This window comes from Coregonus lavaretus, assembly GCF_964263955.1.
Source record: "Coregonus lavaretus genome assembly, chromosome: 38".
Lineage (NCBI taxonomy): Eukaryota > Metazoa > Chordata > Actinopteri > Salmoniformes > Salmonidae > Coregonus > Coregonus lavaretus.
Genome location: NC_140025.1, coordinates 29,589,715 through 29,612,376, shown reverse-complemented (window position 1 = coordinate 29,612,376; position 22,662 = coordinate 29,589,715). Strand labels below are relative to the sequence as shown.

The 22,662-nt window shown below is 49.4% G+C and overlaps 1 protein-coding gene across 1 annotated transcript in view; it reads left to right on the top strand.

Annotated features, from left to right (window-relative positions):
- Positions 1-16,148: 16,148 nt before the first annotated feature.
- LOC311112123 (beta-galactosidase-like) overlaps positions 16,149-22,662 on the top strand; it is a gene marked incomplete at its 5' end in the record, with an annotated part of 20,955 nt that continues 14,441 nt past the window's right edge. The window contains one exon of the mRNA XM_084155102.1: positions 16,149-16,667. Within this exon, the coding sequence (XP_084011228.1) occupies positions 16,149-16,667 (519 nt within the window). The remainder of the gene's footprint in view (positions 16,668-22,662) is intronic.

The following is a 22,662-nucleotide window of genomic DNA, read 5'->3' as shown; positions in this document are numbered from 1 at the left end:
GAGCATTGGAAGTTAAGACCAGGTTTAGCCTTTGTTCTCTCTCTTTTACGTCTGGGCTTCACAAGAGAAGGTCACGATTGGCTTGTGGGTTATCTTTCATTTATTTGGCGTGGGCTACGGCCAAACAGTAGCCTGTGTAAAGTTGGTTTAATAAACCGTCCATTCGTAAACTCAATCCTCTGTCTGGACAGTTGTTCTTTTATGATCTAGTCAGGTCATTACATTGGTGTCAGAAGTAAAAACGTTGATAAAAGTTAGCCAGCTAGCTAGCTGACTTCTGTGGCTAGCTACCGTAGGTGAGAACGGGGGTTGAAGATGCTTCGAGGGAATCCGAAAGTGAAGGTGGAGGTAGGGGACGATTATGGCCAAGGAGGTGCGTGTGCATGGACGTCGGGGGTTCTGGCTGAGGAGATCGCCAGGGCCTCGGAGCCCAGAGGCCGCTTGAGGGAGGACGTTAGAGTGATGGCGGCTGAAGCGGGCATGAGTGCTTCGTCGACTGTGTTTCGCGCGGATTCTGGTGGGCGGACCGAAGGGGTGACGTCGACGCGGCGGGACGAGGAATCTGGGGCTCAGGATGTAAACAAACATGGCGGCGCCCAGTTCCCGGCTGCATCCGTATCCGTTAAGACCCCGAAGTACTCCGGTAAGGCGGATTGGGAAGCTTTTCATGCTCAGTTTGAACTGTTAGCTCATTTTAGGGGGTGGTCAGATGAAGATAGGGCACTGCAGTTGGCTTTATGCCTCACGGATGAAGCTCTGGCCTGTTTGATATTGATTAGCCCCGAGGACAGACGTGATTATGGTGCTTTAGTGGGAGCACTGAGGAGGCGCTATGGACAGTGTGTACAGCCCGGGCTACTGCGCTCCGAACTGAGTAATAGACGCAGGCAGCCTGGAGAGCCTCTACGGGTGCTAGCTAATGACATTGAGAGCCTCTCTCGGTGGGCATATGCTCACATGCCCCCCTCCGTGCAGAGCGAGCTAGCACGGGACCAGTTCATACAGGCGCTCTCTCCTACGGAGCTGCGCATACAGACCCAGCTGGCTCATCCTGAGTCATTGCAGGTAGCCTTGGAGATGGCTTTGGAGAGGGAGCTGGTGTGGGCTGGGGCTTCAGCTGGGGCTTTGGTGGGGGTGCAGGGAGACAGACCCTCTGTGCGAGCTGGGGGGCAGAGCAGCCCGGAGCCGGAAAAGCCTGCATGGGTGGCTGAAATGACAGAACTAATTTGTGCTGTGTTGCTACAGGCGGCACGAAACACACGTCCTGGTCCCAGGGTCTGCTGGGGTTGTGGCCAGCCAGGCCATCTGCGCCGAGATTGCCCCATGTCCCCCAGAGCTCAGGGAAACGGCTCGGGGTCCGCATAGACCGGGTAGTGCGGACCCCTGGCTTTCTATCCCAACCACCATCTTCTTCAGGAGGAGCCCACCGGCACAGACGGGGAAGCAAGGCTCCACTTCCCCCAGAAGCAGACGAGGGCAAGCGGATGGAGCCTGTTGTTGTGGTGGGCCGGACCTGTGTTGGGGACATTTGTCATGTCCCTGTCACTGTGGAGGGGGTGCCCTGCTCCGCCCTGGTGGACACTGGGTCCACAGTAACCCTGGTGAGGCCAGATATTGTGCCAGGTTGGACTCAGTGTGAGCCTACAACTGTGCAGCTCCGCACAGTCACAGGTGAGCTGGCACCCATGAAAGGGAAGGGAATAATGACTCTGACAGTAGGGGGCAGGACTGTGCGTCATCCTGTGTGGGTGGTGGCTGTGCAGGACCCTTGTATCCTGGGGTTGGACTTTCTTAGGAGCACAGGCTGCCAGTTAGACCTAAATAGGGGCACACTGAGCTTCCAGGGAGGGCCGGAGGTCACCATGGCCCCTAATGTCACATTCACTCAACCCAACAAACCCTTTACTCCAACAGTTAAAGCAGCAGAGACTCATGGCTGCCCCCCCTCCCCCACATCTGGGTGTGACTTTTCCCCAGCTCCCCTGTCACCTACGGCGTTGTGTTACATTCCCCCAGCTACCTCCACGACACAGCCCTCTGTGAGCCCGGGCCGCGCCCCCCCAGCCCAGCTACCCCAGATGGGAGGGGAGAGGACACTGTCTGCAGTGAGGGAGATATGGGGGAGGAACTGTGTTGGTCTTGACCCCGAGCAGCAGGAACGGTTGAGGCAGTTGCTGTTTGAATTCAGAGACAGCTTTGCGCTGAGTGAGGAAGAGGTGGGTCAGACTCATCTGGTGCAGCATGAGATCGACACAGGTGATGCTCGACCTATCAAGATGCGTCCCCGCCGTATCCCGCTGGCACGCCAGGAGGCGGCAGACAAGGCTGTGTTGGAGATGCAGCGGGCAGACTTCATTGAGCCCTCAGACAGCCCCTGGGCGGCGCCAGTCGTCATGGTTCTGAAGAAGGGGGGCAAGCTGAGGTTCTGTGCGGACTACAGGTGGCTGAATGAGGTAACCAGGAAGGACTCATACCCCATACCACGTATCGATGAGTCGCTGGACCTGGTTAGGGGGTCCTCCTGGTTCTCCTCACTAGACCTCCGCAGTGGCTACTGGCAGGTGCCCCTCTCCCCAGAGGCCAGAGCCAAAACTGCGTTCTCCACTAACAGAGGACACTGGCAGTTCAAGGTCCTGTGCTTTGGCCTGTGCAACGCTCCGGCTACTTTTGAGCGTTTGATGGACAGGGTGCTGGATGGCATCCCCCGACAGCAGTGTCTGGTATACCTCGATGACATCCTGGCCCATGGCAGCTCCTTCCAGTCAGCCCTGGGGGCGCTACGGTGTGTGCTGGAGAGGGTGGCTGCCGCAGGTCTGAAGCTCCACCCCGAGAAGTGCCACTTCATGAGGAGAGAGGTGTCCTTCTTGGGCCACCGAGTGGGGAAGGAGGGGATCAGCACCATGGAGGACAAGGTAGCGGCTGTCAGAGACTGGCCCACCCCCACCGACCAGCGTCAGCTGAAGAGCTTCCTGGGCCTGGCCTCGTACTACAGGAGGTTTGTACGGGGCTTCTCAAGCGTTGCTGCTCCACTGAACCGCCTGCTGCCAAAGGACAAGGCTTTCACTTGGACAGTGGAGTGTGAGGAGGCGTTCAACACCCTCAAACGTGCACTGATCGAGGCCCCCGTGCTCGCCCCCCCTGACCTCACATTGCCCTTTATCCTGGACACAGACGCGAGCAATGTGGGCATGGGTGGGGTGCTGGCCCAGGTGGGGCCAGAGGGGGAGAGAGCGGTGGCGTACTTCAGCAAAACATTTGACAAACATGAGCGCCGCTACTGTGTCACCCGGCGGGAGCTCTTGGCTGTTGTGGCTTCCGTCAAACACTTCAAGTACTACCTGGGTGGTCTGCCCTTTACTGTAAGGACTGACCACTCTGCTCTCCAGTGGCTCATGTCTTTCAGAGAGCCAGAGGGGCAGGTGGCACGCTGGTTGGAGGAGCTTCAGCCGTATGACTTCACGGTGGTGCACAGGGCAGGGGCACGCCACTCCAACGCCGACGCCATGTCCCGTCGGCCCTGTACTGCAGACGGCTGCCGCCACTGTGAACGGAGAGAGGGACGGGAGAGAGAGCTGTGTGCAGAGGAGGGGGTCTGTGCCACAGTGTGTCGGGCGAGCGGGCCTGTCTGCTGTGATCTGCAGACTGTCGACGTGGCTGAATGGGGGCAGCAGCAGGGACGGGACACAGACCTACAGCCAGTGCTACAGTGGGTAGAGGCGCAGGTGAGGCCACCATGGGAAGAGGTGACAGCGCTCTCACTCGCGACCAAAGGGTTGTGGTCAAAGTTTGAGCGACTGCGGCTGGCTGATGGCGTGTTACAGCGGGCATGGAAGGAGTCAGCTACGGGGGAGGAGAGGTGGCAGGTGGTGGTCCCAAAAGCATTGCGGGAGGCTGTGCTCCAGAGTACTCATGGGGGGTGGGGACTGGACACTTTGGGGTCACAAAAACACTGCGCCGCCTCCGTCAGGGCTTTTACTGGGGGCAGCACAAGAGGGATGTGGAAGACTTTTGCCGCCGCTGTGACAACTGCACAGCGAGAAAGGGCCCCCCAGGCCGCTCTCATGCTCAGCTCCAACAGTTCCCAGTGGGGGCTCCCATGGAGAGGGTGGGAGTGGATGTAGTTGGGCCGTTCCCCACCACAGACAGTGGAAACCGCTGGGTGCTCACGGCCATGGACTATTTCACAAAATGGCCCGAGGCCTATGCTCTGCCTGACCAGGAGGCAGAGACCATCGTCGACGCCCTGACAGCGGGGATGTTCAGCAGGTTTGGAGCTGCAGAGTCCATCCACAGCGACCAAGGCAGAAACTTTGAGTCCCGTGTGTTCGCCACCATGTGTGAGAGGCTGGGTATGCACAAGACCCGCACTACTCCTCTCCATCCTCAAAGTGATGGCCTTGTGGAGCGCTTCAACAAAACGCTTGGACAGCAGCTGGCCATCGTCTCTTCCAAACACCAGCGTGACTGGGACAAGCACCTGCCTATGGTCCTCATGGCATGCCGCTCCGCTGTCCAAGACTCCACCTCCTGCACGCCTGCCCTCCTCATGCTGGGGAGAGAGATCCGTACCCCTGCGGAGATGGCGTTTGGTCGGCCCCTGGATAGCCCTCATGTTTCCCCGGGGCCGGAGTATGCCCGGAGACTCCAGGACCGCCTGGAGACAGCCCACACCTTCGCCAGAGAGCAGCTGCTGAATGCAGGTGTGAGGCAGAAGAGGAACTATGACGTGCACACCCGGGGAATGCACTTTGTGGCTGGGGAGCTGGTCTGGGTCTACAGCCCGCTAAGGAAAAAAGGCAGATGCCCCAAGTTGGACAGCCACTGGGTGGGACCCTGCAGTGTCCTGGAGAGGGTAGGGGAGGTTGTTTACCGGGTGCAGCTTCCTCCCAGGGGGAGAAAGGTGACACTGCACCGGGACAGGTTAGCCCCATATAGAGGGGCCTCTTCTCCCCAAACCCCAGGAACCCCCACAATTCCCCTCTCTGGCAATTACATTCTCCAGGCACCCACCCCCAGGTGCCGCAGACAAGGCTCCAGACAGCCCACTCCCCCTGTGTCACCGCGTGGTTCCCCAGAGCCACGGACTGTATTACCCGTTCCCGCTTCCTTGTCCCCCATGCCCTTGCCTTCATCCCCTGGTTCCCAGAGGGGCACTCTGCGGCCATCACAGCCATGCAGGCAAAGGAGACCTCCGGTTCGCTTCAGAGACTTTGTTTGTTCCCTCGGGGACGAGGGACTTTGTGGTGGGGGGGCTGTGTAGCGACCCGCACAGACAGCTGTGTGTTATGTGTTAGGCTAGTAGATGGTTGTGTTGTACCTACCAGTACCCAGTGTTCGCGGGGTCCGACATGTCAATCAACCTGCTATCTGCCAATCACGGGAATGCCTGGAATGTTCTGATGCCGGGCATCCTGGCGGTTGGCGGAGTGGCGTGGAGGGGGGTTGGGCAGGGGGATGGAGCATTGGAAGTTAAGACCAGGTTTAGCCTTTGTTCTCTCTCTTTTACGTCTGGGCTTCACAAGAGAAGGTCACGATTGGCTTGTGGGTTATCTTTCATTTATTTGGCGTGGGCTACGGCCAAACAGTAGCCTGTGTAAAGTTGGTTTAATAAACCGTCCATTCGTAAACTCAATCCTCTGTCCCGACAGTTGTTCTTTTATGATCTAGTCAGGTCATTACAATAATTTATAGTTTGGATTAGGCTACTTGTTGACTCAAGGCCGAAAACGAAAGTGAACATCTACTGACAATAGCAGCCCAGCTTTCTGGGAAGTAGCCTACAATATACTGACGCATTTTAACACACATGAAAATTCTTTAAACGTTACCACCCAGTCGACACCTACCTAGACGCATTTCAGTGGAACTGGCTGCTACGTCTACTTTATGCTGTGTCACGCTCGACAGCTAACGTTAAATGCTGAAGTGAAAATTGTTTCGGAGTTTGAAAAGACCCATGCTTCAGTCGCATCCCTCAGATTTGCCCTGTTTCTTTTTTTTTTTTTTTTTTTGATGTGCTAAACTCCTAAGGCATAAAAGTTATTAAAGAATCAATGTGCCTCATTAATTAAAATGACAATTGAACAGGTAAAGAGGTGCAGTTGAAGTCAGAAGTTTACATACTGTCACGCTCTGGCTCCGGGACTTTGTATGTTGAGCCAGGGTGTGTTCGTTTCGTTGTGTTCTGTTTGGTTGGGTTGTTCTATGTGGTTGTATTTCTTTGTTTGGATGAGTGACTCCCAATCAGAGGTAACGAGTGTCAGCTGTTTGGCTCGTTGTCTCTGATTGGGAGCCATATTTATACTGTCTGTTTTCACCTTGTGTTGGTGGGTTTTTGTTCCTTGTCAGTCATTGTCTGAGGATGTTACGTATCGTTTATTGTTTTGTATTCGTGTGTGCACTTTACTATTAAAGTATGTTCGCTCAACACGTTGCGCCTTGGTCCTCTCTAACCAACGATCGAGACAGAAAAACCCACCTTAACCAGATCAAGCAGCGTGACGAGGAGAGAGGATGGACGTGGGAGGAGATGATTGCGAGTCTGGCAAGAGGGAGAGAGGCCTGGGCCACGGGGAGGAGAGACCCCCAGGAATTTTTTTTGGGGGGGCTCACGACGTCGGGGCAGCAGGTGTACGGGTTAGAGCGGTGCAAAGCGTTGGCAGAGAAGGCCGCCAGGTTAGGGGGGCCACTGGGCACAGAGGAGAGGGAAAGTGTGGAGGCACGGCGAGAGGTACTGGGGTGTGTTACCAGTCCGGTCCGGCCCGTTCCTGATCCCTGCGTGGGGCCAGTGGTGTGTGTCCCCAGTACGGTCCGGCCTGTTCCTGCCATTCCCACCAAGGCAGTGGTGCGCGTCGTCAGCCCAGCCCGGCCTGTTCCTGCCATTCCCACCAAGTCTGTGGTGTGCGTCGACAGCCCGGCCCGGCCTGTTCCTGCCATTCCCACCAAGTCAGTGGTGCGCGTCGTCAGCCCAGCCCGGCCTGTTCCTGCCATTCCCACCAAGTCAGTGGTGCACGTCGTCAGCCCAGCCCGGCCGGTTCCTGCCATTCCCACCAAGTCAGTGGAGTGCGTCGACAGCCCAGCCCGGCCTGTCCCTGCTCCACGCACCAAGCCTACGAGGTGCGTCGCCAGTCCAGCCCGGCCTGTCCCTGCTCCACGCACAAAGCCTACGGTGTGCGTTGCCAGTCCAGCCCGGCCTGTTCCTGCTCCACGCACAAAGCCTACGGTGTGCGTCGCCAGCCCAGCCCGGCCTGTTCCTGCTCCACGCACAAAGCCTACGGTGTGCGTCGCCAGCCCAGCCCGGCCTGTCCCTGCTCCACGCACAAAGCCTACGGTGTGCGTCGCCAGCCCGACCCGGCCTGTTCCTGCCACTCGCACCAAACCAGGGGTGCGAGTCGCCAGCCTGGTCCAACCCGTTCCTGCTACTCGCACCAAACCAGGGAATGGAGTCGTCAGTCCGGTGAGGCCCGTTCCTGTTCCACGCACCAAGCCAGGGGCGCGTGTCGTCAGTCCGGCTCCGACCAGCGGGGCTAGACAGGACCAGGGGTACTTTGGGGGGTTGGAGAGGAGGTGGGGATCAGGGCCGGAGCCAGAACCGCCGCGGAGGAGGTATGCCCACCCAGCCCTCCCTTGTTTAGCCCTTATTGAGGCGCGGTCGCAGTCCGCGCCTTTAGGGGGGGGTACTGTCACGCTCTGGCTCCGGGACTTTGTATGTTGAGCCAGGGTGTGTTCGTGTCGTGTTGTTGCGCTACCCGTGTCGGTACGCTATTTTCATAGCTTCCTCCTTGTGTTTAGGAGAGTATTTTCGCACCTGTGTGTGCGCTCGCTTATTTACGCCTGTGTGCGTCCTTTTGCCTCCGGGCTGTTTGGATTATTTTTGTGTGCTCTAGTAAAGTCTATTTGGACTTATCCTCTGCTTCCTGCGCCTGATTCTACACCACACCAATCCACAGCAACGTGACACATACACTTAGGTTGGAGTCATTAAAACTAGTTTTTCAACCACTCCACAAATTTCTATTCAACAAACTGTACTTTTGGCAAGTCGGTTAAAACATACTGGGTGATCTGAAAAGTCATAGTCAATATATCAATAACATAATAATACTATTAGCAAAAATGTTTATTTTCAATTCACAATCTGTAGAAACAATGAGAATAGAAAGGTTCAGAACATCACAGTACAGTTGAAATATATATGGCAAATAGAAATCCTATATGGATGGTGTTAAAAGATAGATGGAAGGTGTTGAATGGAATTGAAGGATGGGACTAATAACAACTAACAACAAACAATAACAAGATAACTAATAATGTAGGCACGCTGTGTCCATAATAAGTGTATGGGTTGTAGGTCGGATATTCAAATAACCATGCACATCCCTAACAGGAACATTTATACATTTTTTACATAGAATTAGGCATAATGATTATGGCTCTAGATTGCAGGAAAAGGTGTGTGTGTGTGTGTGTGTGAGAGAGAGAGAGTACAGTATATAATAGAGAGTAAGAGGAAGTGTTTACTCTCAAGCTACAGACCTCTGAGGGATTGAAACAAATCAACGGACTGTTAAACAAGTTCAGAAGGTGAGATTGAAAATCTAACAAATAATTATTTGGATATTCAATTTGTTATGGTTATTTCCAAATCGATGCAATAGTGCAAAGTTCTCTGTATCGAGCACAGCAACAGCTATCTCAAACATGGAAATGAAAAAGGCTAGTGGAAACTTAAGTAACAATACTCATGTCATGCAATCAATGTCACGATCGTCGTTACAGGAAGCGGACCAAGGCGCAGCGTGTGAAACAAACATGACTTTATTAAATTAAAGTTTCTAAATACAAACAAAACACGATTCGTGAAGTCCACGGTTAAACATACCGACAAGGAACAACTTAGAATACCCAACATAGAAAATGAACACATAGAATGCACACACCCTGGCTCAACATATAGAGTCCCAGAGCCAGGGTGTGACAGTACCCCCCCCTAAAGGCGCGGACTGCGACCGCGTCTTAACAAAACCCCAAACAGGGGAGGGCTGGGTGGGCATTCCTCCTAGGAGGCGGCTCCGGCTCCGGCCTTGACCACCACCCTTCCATAATACCCCCGTAGCGCCCCTGGTCCGGTCTGACCCCGCTGGCTGGATCTGGACTGGACATTGACGGAGCGGATTGCTTACACTCCGTTGTGGAGCAGCTGACCGGTCTTACCTGGCTGAATACTCGCACCCCGGGCTTGGTGCGAGTAGCAGGAACGGGCTGAACCAGGCTGACGACTCGCACCCCTGGCTTGGTGCGAGTGGCAGGAACGGGCTGGACCAGGCTGACGACTCGCACCCCTGGCTTGGTGCGAGTGGCAGGAACAGGCTGGACCAGGCTGACGACTCGCACCCCTTGCTTGGTGCGAGTGGCAGGAACAGGCCGGGCCGGGCTGGCGACTCGCACCGTAGGTTTGGTGCGAGTGGCAGGAACAGGCCGGGCTGGGCTGGCGACGCACACCGTAGGCTTTGTGCGTGGAGTAGGGACAGGCCGGGCTGGGCTGGCGACGCACACCGTAGGCTTTGTGCGTGGAGCAGGGACAGGCCGGGCTGGGCTGGCGACGCACCCCGTAGGTTTGGTGCGTGGAGCAGGAACAGGCCGGACAGGGCTGGCGACGCACACCGTAGGTTTGGTGCGTGGAGCAGGGACAGGCCGGGCTGGGCTGGCGACGCACACCGTAGGTTTAGTGCGAGGAGCAGGGACAGGCCGGGCAGGGCTGGCGACGCACACCGTAGGCTTGGTGCGTGGAGCAGGAACAGGCCGGGCTGGGCTGGCGACGCACCCCGTAGGCTTGGTGCGTGGAGCAGGGACAGGCCGGGCTGGGCTGGCGACGCACACCGTAGGCTTAGTGCGAGGAGCAGGAACAGGCCGGGCAGGGCTGGCGACGCACACCGTAGGTTTGGTGCGTGGAGCAGGAACAGGCCGGGCTGGGCTGGCAATGCGCACTGTACACTTAGTGCGGGAAGCAGGAACGAGCCGGGCCGGGCTGGCGACGTGCACCATACACTTAGTGCGGGAAGCAGGAACGGGCCGGATCGGACTGGTGACGCACACCACTTGCTTGGTGTGAGAAGCGGGACTGGGTTTCATCATAACCCTCCGCTCCCTCAGCTGCCTACCGAGTTCCTCTCGCCGTGCCTCATTTCTCACCCTTTCCCTAATCGCCTCTAATAGCTCCATCCTCTGCAACATTAACTCCTGCTCCCTCTTCGCCAGTAGCCCCCTTAACCTGGTGGCCTCCTCTCCAAATCGCCCAATACGCCCTGTGGCAGCCTCCTGCTGCCCAGTCGCCCATGACGTGTGCCCCCCCCTAAAAAATTATTGGGGGTGCCTCTCGTCCGTCCGACGATGGCACTGCTGACGCCGCTGCTCCTCTGTTGTCCAGTCTGCCTGCTCCTGGACACGCTGCTTGGTCCTTTTACGGTGGGTTTTTCTGTCACGATCGTCGTTACAGGAAGCGGACCAAGGCGCAGCGTGTGAAACAAACATGACTTTATTAAATTAAAGTTTCTAAATACAAACAAAACACGATTCGTGAAGTCCACGGTTAAACATACCGACAAGGAACAACTTAGAATACCCAACATAGAAAATGAACACATAGAATGCACACACCCTGGCTCAACATATAGAGTCCCAGAGCCAGGGTGTGACAATCAAGGTATGCACTTAAGGAAATATACCTCTAAAGTATCTGCTGACAAATTAACAATATGTTTGCAGTGTACGTTATTATAGCATAATTAATCGCACAGCAACATGATCATTAAGAAACCTTTGACCAGAAATAAGAAGCAAGAAGTCAACCTCTAGATGGGGGGAGACTACAGTAAAGACGAACTATAATGTTTCAGGAACTTGGGTGGTTTTCATAACCTGATTTGAGTTGATTCTAGTGACAAATTATTACCTTATACAGTCATAATGTAAAGGTATCATTGCAATATATTCCAAGATGGCGTAGCAGTGCGGTCGCTTTATTTCATCGTCCTGTGTAAATATCCCGTTTCCTTTTTTTCTTTTTCTTTTTTTGTCTATTTTGTATATATCTCTTAATTTTTACTTTTCATTCTTTAGCTAAATATACTTTCCTGCAACCCGCCTCACCCAACGTGGAAAGGATTCTATTATTTCTTTATAACTTTCATCAAGAACCGTAAGCTGATAGCTACTAGTGTAGCCGCAACTAAATGGCTACCTGTTATTAGTCACCGTTAGCGTCTTCCCCACTGTCCGTGGCCTACACTATCCACCAGCCAGCTCTAGCTCTAGCCTGGACAATTCGTCGGCCAGTCTGCACAGCGTGCTATCGACCCAGCGTGCTATCGACCCAGAGCTTATTGGACTTTCTGCCGGAATCACTGGACCCTAGTGCCGGATCATCACAACCAGCTAGCTAGCTGCAACCTGTTGTGGCTGATTTACCATTGCCCTATAGCAAGCACCAGTTAGCCCTGAGCTAGCCTCAGGCCCATCTCCTGGCAATCTACCTCTCTGTCAACCGGACGGGACCTCCTAGTGTTAACACTGAGCCCCGCCGATCCAACACGACTGGTTTGCCGACGAAATAGTCTGATGTGGTTTCATCAGGCTTCCAGTTGCGACGACCACGAAGATCCATCTGCCAGCCCCGACCCGCTAGCACACGCAAACTACAACTGTGCTCCCTGCTAGCTGTGCTGAAGCACCAATTTGAACTGCTCTCGGACTCACATATTGCTGTTCACTGGACCTTACGATCACTCAGCTGCACAGCTGATGCCTGCTGGACTGTTCCTTTACACGGTACCCTGTCCTGTTTATTCTGTTTAGTCTTAGCCCAAACGTTATCGCTATTTCCAGTTGTTGTCTTAGCTCTCTCTAATAACACCTGTGACTGCTTTATGCCTCTCTCCCATGTCAATTATGCCTTGCCTATTGCTGTTTGGGTTAGTTCTTATTATACAATTTCACTGTAGAACCCCTAGTCCCTCTCAAACTGCCTCATATAGTTCCTTTGTTCCACCCCCTATACACGCCGAGACCGGCTCAATCGGTGCCTCCAATGACGCTATCTCTTTCATTGTTACCCAACGCTTAGGGTTACCTGAACTGTACTCATATCCTTCCATATCCTTTTCTGTACATAATGCCCTGAATCTTTTCTACAACGCCCGGAGACCTGCCCCCTTTATTCTATGTACCCAACGCACTAGAAGACCAGTTCTTAAAGCCTTTAGTCGTATCCTTATTCTAGTCCTCCTCTGTTCCTCTGGTGATGTAGAGACTAACCCAGGCCCTGCAGCCCCCAGTATCACTCCTACTCCCCAGGAGCTATCATTTGTTGACTTCTGTAACCGTAAAAGTCTTGGTTTTCTGCACATAAATATCAGAAGCCTCCTTCCTAAGTTTGAGTTATTCACTGCGTTAGCACACTCCGCCAACCCTGATGTTCTAGCAGTGTCTGAATCCTGGCTTAGGAAGGCCACCAAAAATTCTGAAATTTCCATCCCCAACTATAACATTTTCCGTCTAGATAGAACTGCCAAAGGGGGTGGAGTTGCAATCTACTGTAGAGATAGCCTGCAGAGCTCTATCATACTATCCAGGTCTGTGCCCAAACAGTTTGAGCTTCTACTTCTAAAAATCCACCTTTCCAGAAATAAATCTCTCACTGTTGCCGCTTGCTACAGACCCCCCTCAGCCCCCAGCTGTGCCCTGGACACCATATGTGAATTGATTGCCCCCCATCTATCCTCAGAGTTCGTACTGCTTGGTGACCTAAATTGGGATATGCTTAACACCCCGGCCATCCTACAATCTAAACTAGATGCCCTCAATCTCACACAAATTATCAACGAACCTACCAGGTACAACCCTAAATCCGTAAACATGGGTACCCTCATAGATATCATCCTGACTAACTTACCCTCTAAATACACCTCCGCTGTCTTCAACCAGGATCTCAGCGATCACTGCCTTATTGCCTGCATCCGTAACGGGTCCGCGGTCAAACGACCACCCCTCATCACTGTCAAACGCTCCCAAAAACACTTCAGCGAGCAGGCCTTCCTAATTGACCTGGCCCAGGTATCCTGGATGGATATAGATCTCATTCCGTCAGTAGAGGATGCCTGGTTGTTCTTTAAAAGTAATTTCCTCTCAATCTTAAATAGACATGCCCCATTCAAAAAATACAGAACTAAGAACAGATATAGCCCCTGGTTCTCCTCAGACTTGACTGCCCTTGACCAGCACAAAAACATCCTGTGGCGTACTGCATTAGCATCAAATAGCCCCCGCGATATGCAACTTTTCAGGGAAGTTAGGAACCAATATACACAAGCAGTTAGGAAAGCAAAGGCTAACTTTTTCAAACAGAAATTTGCATCCTGTAGCACTAACTCCAAAAAGTTTTGGGACACTGTAAAGTCCATGGAAAATAAGAGTACTTCCTCCCAGCTGCCCACTGCACTGAGGCTAGGAAACACTATCACCACCGATAAATCTACAATAATCGAGAATTTCAACAAGCATTTTGCTACGGCTGGCCATGCTTTCCACCTGGCTACCACTACCCCGGCCACCAGCTCTGCACCCTCCGCTGCAACTTGCCCATGCCCCCCCCCGCTTCTCCTTCACACAAATCCAGACAGCTGATGTTCTGAAAGAGCTGCAAAATCTGGACCCCTACAAATCATCTGGGCTAGACAATCTGGACCCTTTCTTTCTAAAACTAGCCGCCGAAATTGTCGCAACCCCTATTACTAGCCTGTTCAACCTCTCTTTCGTAACGTCTGAGATCCCCAGAGATTGGAAAGCTGCCGCGGTCATCCCCCTCTTCAAAGGGGGTGACAGTCTAGATCCAAACTGTTACAGACCCATATCCATCCTGCCCTGCCTTTCAAAAGTTTTTGAAAGCCAAGTCAACAAACAGATCACCGACCATTTCGAATCCCACCGTACCTTCTCCGCTATGCAATCCGGTTTCCGAGCTGGTCATGGGTGCACTTCAGCCACGCTCAAGGTCCTAAACGATATTATAACCGCGATCGATAATAGACAGTACTGTGCAGCCGTTTTCATTGACCTGGCCAAGGCTTTCGACTCTGTCAACCACCGCATTCTTATTGGCAGACTAAATAGCCTTGGTTTCTCAAATGACTGCCTCTCCTGGTTCACCAACTACTTCTCAGATAGAGTTCAATGTGTCAAATCGGAGGGCCTGTTGTCTGGACCTATGGCAGACTCTATGGGGGTGCCACAGGGTTCAATTCTTGGGCCGACTCTTTTCTCTGTGTATATCAATGACGTCGCTCTTTGCACCCGCCCACCCGACTAGAATCACTACACTCGACGGGTCTGACCTAGAGTATGTGGACAACTACAAATATCTAGGTGTCTGGTTAGACTGTAAACTCTCCTTCCAGACTCACATTAAGAATCTCCAATCCAAAGTTAAATCTAGAATCGGTTTCCTATTTCGCAACAAAGCCTCCTTCACTCATGCTGCCAAACATGCCCTCGTAAAACTGACTATCCTACCGATCCTTGACTTCGGCGATGTCATTTACAAAATAGCCTCCAACACTCTACTCAGCAAATTGGATGTAGTCTATCACAGTGCCATCCGTTTTGTCTCCAAAGCCCCATATAATACCCACCACTGTGACCTGTACGCTCTTGTTGGCTGGTCCTCACTACATATTCGTCGCCAAACCCACTGGCTCCAGGCCATCTATAAATCACTGCTAGGCAAATCCCCGCCTTATCTTAGCTCATTGGTCACCATAGCAACACCCACCCGTAGTCTGCGCTCCAGAGGTTATATCTCACTGGTCATCCCCAAAGCCAACACCTCCTTTGGCCGCAATTCCTTCCAGTTCTCTGCTGCCAATGACTGGAACAAATTGCAAAAATCTCTGAAGCTGGGTACACTTATCTCCCTCACTAACTTTAAGCATCAGTTGTCAGAGCACCTTACCGATCACTGCACCTGTACAACAGCCCATCTGAAATTAGCCCGCCCAACTACCTCATCCCTATATTGTTATTTATTTTGCTAATTTGTACCCCAGTATATCTATTTGCACATCATCTCTTGCACATCTATCATTCCAGTGTTAATACTAATTGTAATTATTTTGCACTATAGCCTATTTTATTGCCTTACCTCCATAACTTGCTAAATTTGCACACACTGTATATATATGTATTTCTGTTGTATTTTTTTGACTTTGTTTTGTTTTACCCCATATGTAACTCTGTGTTGTTGTTTTTATCGCACTGCTTTGCTTTATCTTGGCCAGGTCGCAGTTGTAAATGAGAACTTGTTCTCAACTGGTTTACCTGGTTAAATAAAGGTGAAATAAAAATAAAAATAAATAAAAATATGTTCATCTGTGATGTTTTTCTCCACAGGGGCACAGCATGGTGACTCTGTCCCTCTTATCCCTCTCTCTGCTCTCCTTGTTGGGGGTCAGAGGGGAAGTGGCTTCAAATTTCGACAACTGCAAAGGTTCTTTCTTCAAAAATACACCAGTGTCGGGTCTGAATATAGCTCTCCCCACTCCGCTCGAACCAAACACACAGACGTTAGAGAATCCTGCGCAATGTCTCTCTGCTTACAATGCTGCCTCTCCTGCATACATCTGTCAGAGAAACGGTAACCACTATTACTTTGCCACTCTGTATGACCGAGCCAGGAGGATCCCTCTGTACTCTGCCTATGAAATGGATATCAATGGGGTCCCCAAAAGAGAGGGGTCCATAGTTTATTATGAACCACAGGTTTGCATTTTAAATATGTATTATCACCATTTCAATGTCCTGTAAATTCAGTGCAGAAGCCATTTAATGTGACTTGCACAACTACAGAATGATGCAACACCTTAGTGTAATATTTGCAGTAGAACAGGACATTAGCTGTAGAGCAGGTTTGTAAACGATTGTATTTATGCAATAAGCACTAGAAGGTACAATTTCGTACATTGTAATTTCAGACTAACTACCAGTAGCCTAGAATACCAGTAATATAATAATGAGTTGTATAAAGCTTGAAGTGGAGTGGCTAATTTATAAATATTTGTATTTTTCAGCTTGTGCATCCTGACCTAATATCGCAGCAAATGGATAAGAAAAGATCCTTGAGTGAGATCAAGAAATACAACCAAAACAATGGCTGCAATGAACGCTCTCCACAATACCGACAGAACTACAAGCTGGGCTGGAGTCAGGCTCTCGATGACAACTTTGGCTCGTACGACCGCGGGCACGTCAACCCCGCAGGACACCATGCTAATCAAGATGCCGCCAAAGCCACCATGACCCATACCAACGTAGCTCCGCAAGACGGGACGATGAACAAGGGGCCATGGAACCAGTACGAGACGAAGCTGAAGGATGTTTTGAGTGTAGGCTGTAGTAAGATGTATGTGGTGACAGGGGTGGTCCCAAGCGGCACGTGGGTAGACCAGAACCAGCGAGTCAATGTTCCGAGTCACTACTGGAATGCCTACTGCTGCACCGACATCAACGGCAACCCTCTCAAGTCTGGAGGTGCCTTGGGTCCTAACACAGCTCAGGATGTTATTACAGAGTATAACTCTGTTACAGACCTTGAGAATGATCTTAGAGGGCCACTGAGAGTTGACAACAATTTCAACATTTTTAATGGCTGTTAGTCCATTATAATCTGGTATGATTTTGTTTGGGATTTAGAATTCATGCTTAGTTAAAATACATGGAATGTTTGCTTGTTTGGTCACACACAGAGTTGTGCAACCACCTCTTTGTGAATGCTTGTTGCTATGAATCTATAACTCAATAAAACTTGTTTTGCAAAGCAACTTGTGGAAGTAGGAAATGTGTACAACGACATATTACATAACTATTTTTTACATATAGTTGGTGAACCTGTTGGTATTTTATGTGAAAAGAGATCGAATGAAGGCAGCAATACTGTCGGTGGAGATTTCTTTGGTCGCGTTACCCTCTAGTGGTCTATAAAGTTCATAAACTGGGAAGGAGATAAAAGGGCTAAATACCAGGCCACGATCAGTTGCAGACAGAAATGTCATAGATAGAGAGTGATTCATGACTCAGTCGAACAACTCAGTCGATTCTTTTTAATTCCCATCTACTCTGATAAAAACCGAAACTGATTAGTAAAATGTGTTTTGAATATTGTAGCCCTATGCAGTGCCATTGTTACACAACTCTTATCTTTCCAACTTCCAGAGTCTGGCTGTGTCTTTGTTCATTACATTTAGGTTTATTGTACCATGGTAAAACCCCAAAACCATTGCAAGGCTTGGTAAATCTGCACTAGGCCCAATGCCAACCCAAACTTTTATTGTATTCGTATTTTATTTTTGTACCTTTATTTTAACAGGGAATACATATTGAGACCTAGGTATCTTTTACAAATGTGTCCTCTATATACACACAACATAAATATATACATTATACCCAATAATATATATACAGTTATTCGGAAAGTATTCAGACCCCTTGACATTTTTCACATTTTGTTACGTTACACCCTTATTCTAAAATTGATTTAACATTTTTTTATTTCCCCTCATCAATCTACACACAATACCCCATAATGACAAAGCATGAACAGGTTTTTAGAAATGTGTGCAAATACAGTGGGGAAAAAAAGTATTTAGTCAGCCACCAATTGTGCAAGTTCTCCCACTTAAAAAGATGAGAGAGGCCTGTAATTTTCATCATAGGTACACGTCAACTATGACAGACAAAATGAGATTTTTTTTTCCAGAAAATCACATTGTAGGATTTTTAATGCATTTATTTGCAAATTATGGTGGAAAATAAGTATTTGGTCAATAACAAAAGTTTCTCAATACTTTGTTATATACCCTTTGTTGGCAATGACACAGGTCAAACGTTTTCTGTAAGTCTTCACAAGGTTTTCACACACTGTTGCTGGTATTTTGGCCCATTCCTCCATGCAGATCTCCTCTAGAGCAGTGATGTTTTGGGGCTGTCGCTGGGCAACACGGACTTTCAACTCCCTCCAAAGATTTTCTATGGGGTTGAGATCTGGAGACTGGCTAGGCCACTCCAGGACCTTGAAATGCTTCTTACGAAGCCACTCCTTCCTTGCCCGGGCGGTGTGTTTGGGATCATTGTCATGCTGAAAGACCCAGCCACGTTTCATCTTCAATGCCCTTGCTGATGGAAGGAGGTTTTCACTCAAAATCTCACGATACATGGCCCCATTCATTCTTTCCTTTACACGGATCAGTCATCCTGGTCCCTTTGCAGAAAAACAGCCCCAAAGCATGATGTTTCCACCCCCATGCTTCACAGTAGGTATGGTGTTCTTTGGATGCAACTTTGTCCTCCAAACACGACGAGTTGAGTTTTTACCAAAAAGTTATATTTTGGTTTCATCTGACCATATGACATTCTCCCAATCCTCTTCTGGATCATCCAAATGCACTCTAGCAAACTTCAGACGGGCCTGGACATGTACTGGCTTAAGCAGGGGGACACGTCTGCCACTGCAGGATTTGAGTCCCTGGCGGCGTAGTGTGTTACTGATGGTAGGCTTTGTTACTTTGGTCCCAGCTCTCTGCAGGTCATTCACTAGGTCCCCCCGTGTGGTTCTGGGATTTTTGCTCACCGTTCTTGTGATCATTTTGACCCCACGGGGTGAGATCTTGCGTGGAGCCCCAGATCGAGGGAGATTATCAGTGGTCTTGTATGTCTTCCATTTCCTAATAATTGCTCCCACAGTTGATTTCTTCAAACCAAGCTGCTTACCTATTGCAGATTCAGTCTTCCCAGCCTGGTGCAGGTCTACAATTTTGTTTCTGGTGTCCTTTGACAGCTCTTTGGTCTTGGCCATAGTGGAGTTTGGAGTGTGACTGTTTGAGGTTGTGGACAGGTGTCTTTTATACTGATAACAAGTTCAAACAGGTGCCATTAATACAGGTAACGAGTGGAGGACAGAGGAGACTCTAAAAGAAGAAGTTACAGGTCTATGAGAGCCAGAAATCTTGCTTGTTTGTAGGTGACCAAATACTTATTTTCCACCATAATTTGCAAATAAATTCATTAAAAATCCTACAATGTGATTTTCTGGATTTTTCTTTTCTCAATTTGTCTGTCATAGTTGACGTGTACCTATGATGAAAATTACAGGCCTCTCTCATCTTTTTAAGTGGGAGAACTTGCACAGTTGGTGGCTGACTAAATACTTTTTTTCCCCACTGTATATTACCATTTTTTTTGGGAAATATTACATTTGCATAAGTATTCAGACCCTTTACTCAGTACTTTGTTGAAGCACCTTTGGCAGCGACTACAGCATCGAGTCTTCTTGGGTATGACGCTACAAGCTTGGCACACCTGTATTTGGGGAGTTTCTCCCATTCTTCTCAGCAGGTCCTCTCAAGCTCTGTCAGGTTGGACAGAGAGTTTTGCTGCACAGCTATTTTCAGGTCTCTCCAGAGATGTTCGATCGGGTTCAAGTCCGGGCTCTGGCTGGGCCACTCAAGCACATTCAGAGACTTGTCCCGAAGCCACTCCTGCGTTGTCTTGGCTGTGTACTTAGGGTCGTTGTCCTGTTGGAAGGTGAACCTTCGCCCCAGTCTGAGGTCCTGAGCGCTCTGGAGCAGGTTTTCATCAAGGATCTCTCTGTACTTTGGTCCGTTCATCTTTCCCTCGATCCTGACTGTTCTCCCAGTCCCTGCCGCTGAAAAACATCCCCACAGCATGGTGTTGCCACCACCATGCTTCACCGTAGGGATGGTGCCAGGTTTCCTCCAGATGTGACTCTTGGCATTCAGGCCAAAGAGTTCAATCTTGGTTTCATCAGACCAGAGAATCTTGTTTCTCATGGTCTGAGAGTCTTTAGGTGCCTTTTGGCAAGCTCCAAACAGGCTGTCATGTGCCTTTTACTGAGGAATGGCTTCTATCTGGCCACTCTACCATAAAGGCCTGATTGATGGAGTGCTACAGAGATGGTTGTCCTTCTGGAGGAACTCTGTCAGAGTTACCATCAGGTTCTTGGTCACCTCCCTGACCAAGGCCCTTCTCCCCCGATTGCTCAGTTTGGCCGGGCGGCCAGCTCTAGGAAGAGTCTTGGTGGTTCTAAACTTATTCCATTTAATGATGGAGGCCACTGTGTTCTTTGGGATCTTCAATCCTGCAGACACTTTTTGGTACCCTTCCCCAGATCTGTGCCTCGACACAATCCTGTCTCGAAGCTCTAGAGACAATTCTTGGTTTTTCCTCTGACATGCACTGTCAACTGTGTGCCTTACCAAATAATGTCCAATCAATTGAATTTACCACCGGTGGACTCCAATCAAGTTGTAGAAACATCTCAAGGATGATCAATGGAAACAGCATGCACCTGAGCTCAATTTCGAGTCTCATAGCAAAGTGTCTGAATACTTACACTACCAGTCAAAAGTTTGGACACACCTACTTATTCAAGGGTTTTTCTTTATTTTTACTATTTTTTACATTGTAGAATAATAGTGAAGACATAACTATGAAATAACACATAAGGAATCATGTGGTAACCAAAAAGGTGTTAAACAAATCAAAATATATTTTATATAAGACCTTCATGTCTTAAAGTAATGATGGACTGTTGTTTCTCATTGCTTATTTGAGCTGTTCTTGCCATAATGTGGACTTGTTCTTTTACCAAATAGGGCTATCTTCTGTATACCCCCCTATCATATCAAGAAGGATTGAAATTCCACAAATTAACTTTTAAGAAGGCACACCTGTTAATTGAAATGCATTCCAGGTGACTACCTCATGAAGCTGGTTGAGAGAATGCCAAGAATGTGCAAAGCTGTCATCAAGGCAAATGGTGGCTATTTGAAGAATCTGTTTACATTTACATTTTAGCAGACGCTCTTATCCAGAGCGACTTACAGTTAGTGAATACATATTTTTTTTATACTGGCCCCCCGTGGGAATCAAACCCACAACCCTGGCGTTGCAAATGCCATGCTCTATCAACTGAGCTACATCCCTGCTGGCCATTCCCTCCCCTACCCTGGACGACGCTGGGCCAATTGTGCGCCACCCCATGGGTCTCCCGTTCGCGGCCGGCTGCGACAGAGCCTGGATTCGAACCAGGATCTCTAATGGCACAGTTAGCACTGTGATGCAGTGCCTTAGACCACTGCGCCACTCAGGAGTCTAATTTGTTTAACACTTTTTTGGTTACTACATGATTCCATATGTGTTATTTAATAGTTTTGATATCTTCACTATTATTCTACAATGTAGAAAATAGTAAGAAATAAAGAAAAACCCTTGAATGAGTAGGTGTGTCCAAACTTTTGACTGGTACTGTATGTAAATAAGGTATTTCTGATTTGTATTATTAATAAATGTGTAAAAATGTCTTACAACCTTGTTTTCGCTTTGTCTTCATGGGGAATTGTGTGTAGATTGCTGAGGATTTTTATTTATTTAATCCATTTTAGAATAAGGCTGTAACGTAACAAAATGTGGAAAAAGTCAAGGGGCCTGAATACTTTCCGAAGGCACTGTGTATATATACACATTAATAACCTTTTGATACAGGATGTAGTGATGAGTATCAAAACTGTCATCTGTAACAAACCGAAGGGCACTATGGTAGATGGCATCCAAAGGTTTAAGAGTCATAGCAGCTGATAAATATCACCATAATCAAGAACAGATAAAAAGGTTGACTGAATAATCTGCTTCCTACTGCTTAGAGAAAGGCCCGAACTGTTTCTGTAGAAAAACCCAAGTTTAAATCTTAGCTTCTTAACCAGCTCATCTATTACTGAAAACAAATATTTATGCAACATGCAAAGTGTTGGTCCCATGTTTCATGAGCTGAAATAAAATATCCCAGAAATGTTCCATAAGCACAAAAAGCTTATTTCTCTCAGATTTTGTGCACAAAGTTAGTGAGCATTTCGCCTTTGCCAAGAATCCATCCACCTGACAGGTGTGGCATATCAAGAAGCTTATTAAACAGCATGATCATTACACAGCTGCACACACCTGTGCTGGGGACAATAAAAGGTCACTCTAAAATATGCAGTTTTGTCACACAACACAATGCCACAGATGTCTCAAATTTTGAGGGAGCGTGCAATTGGCATGCTGACTGCAGGAATGTCCACCAGAGCTGTTGCCAGATAATTGAATGTTAATTTCTCTACCATAAGCCGCCTCCAACGTCGTTTTAGAGAATTTGGCAGTATGTCCAACCTGCCTCACAACTGCAGATCACATGAATGGCATCGTGTGGGCGAGCGGTTTGCTGATGTTAAAGTTGTGTTCAGAGTGCCCCATGGTGGCGCTGGGTTATAGAATGGGCAGGCATAAGCTACGGACAACGAACACAATAGCATTTTATCAATGCCAATTTGAATGCGCAGAGATATTGTGACGAGATCCTGAGGCCCATTGACGCTCCATTCATCCACTGCCATCACCTCATGTTTCACCTTGATAATGCACAGCCCCATATCGCAAGGATCTGTACACAATTCCTTGAAGGTTAAAATGTCCGAGTTATTCCATGGCCTGCATACTCACCAGACATCTCACCCATTGAGCATGTTTGGGATACTCTTGATCGACGTGTACGACAACTTGTTC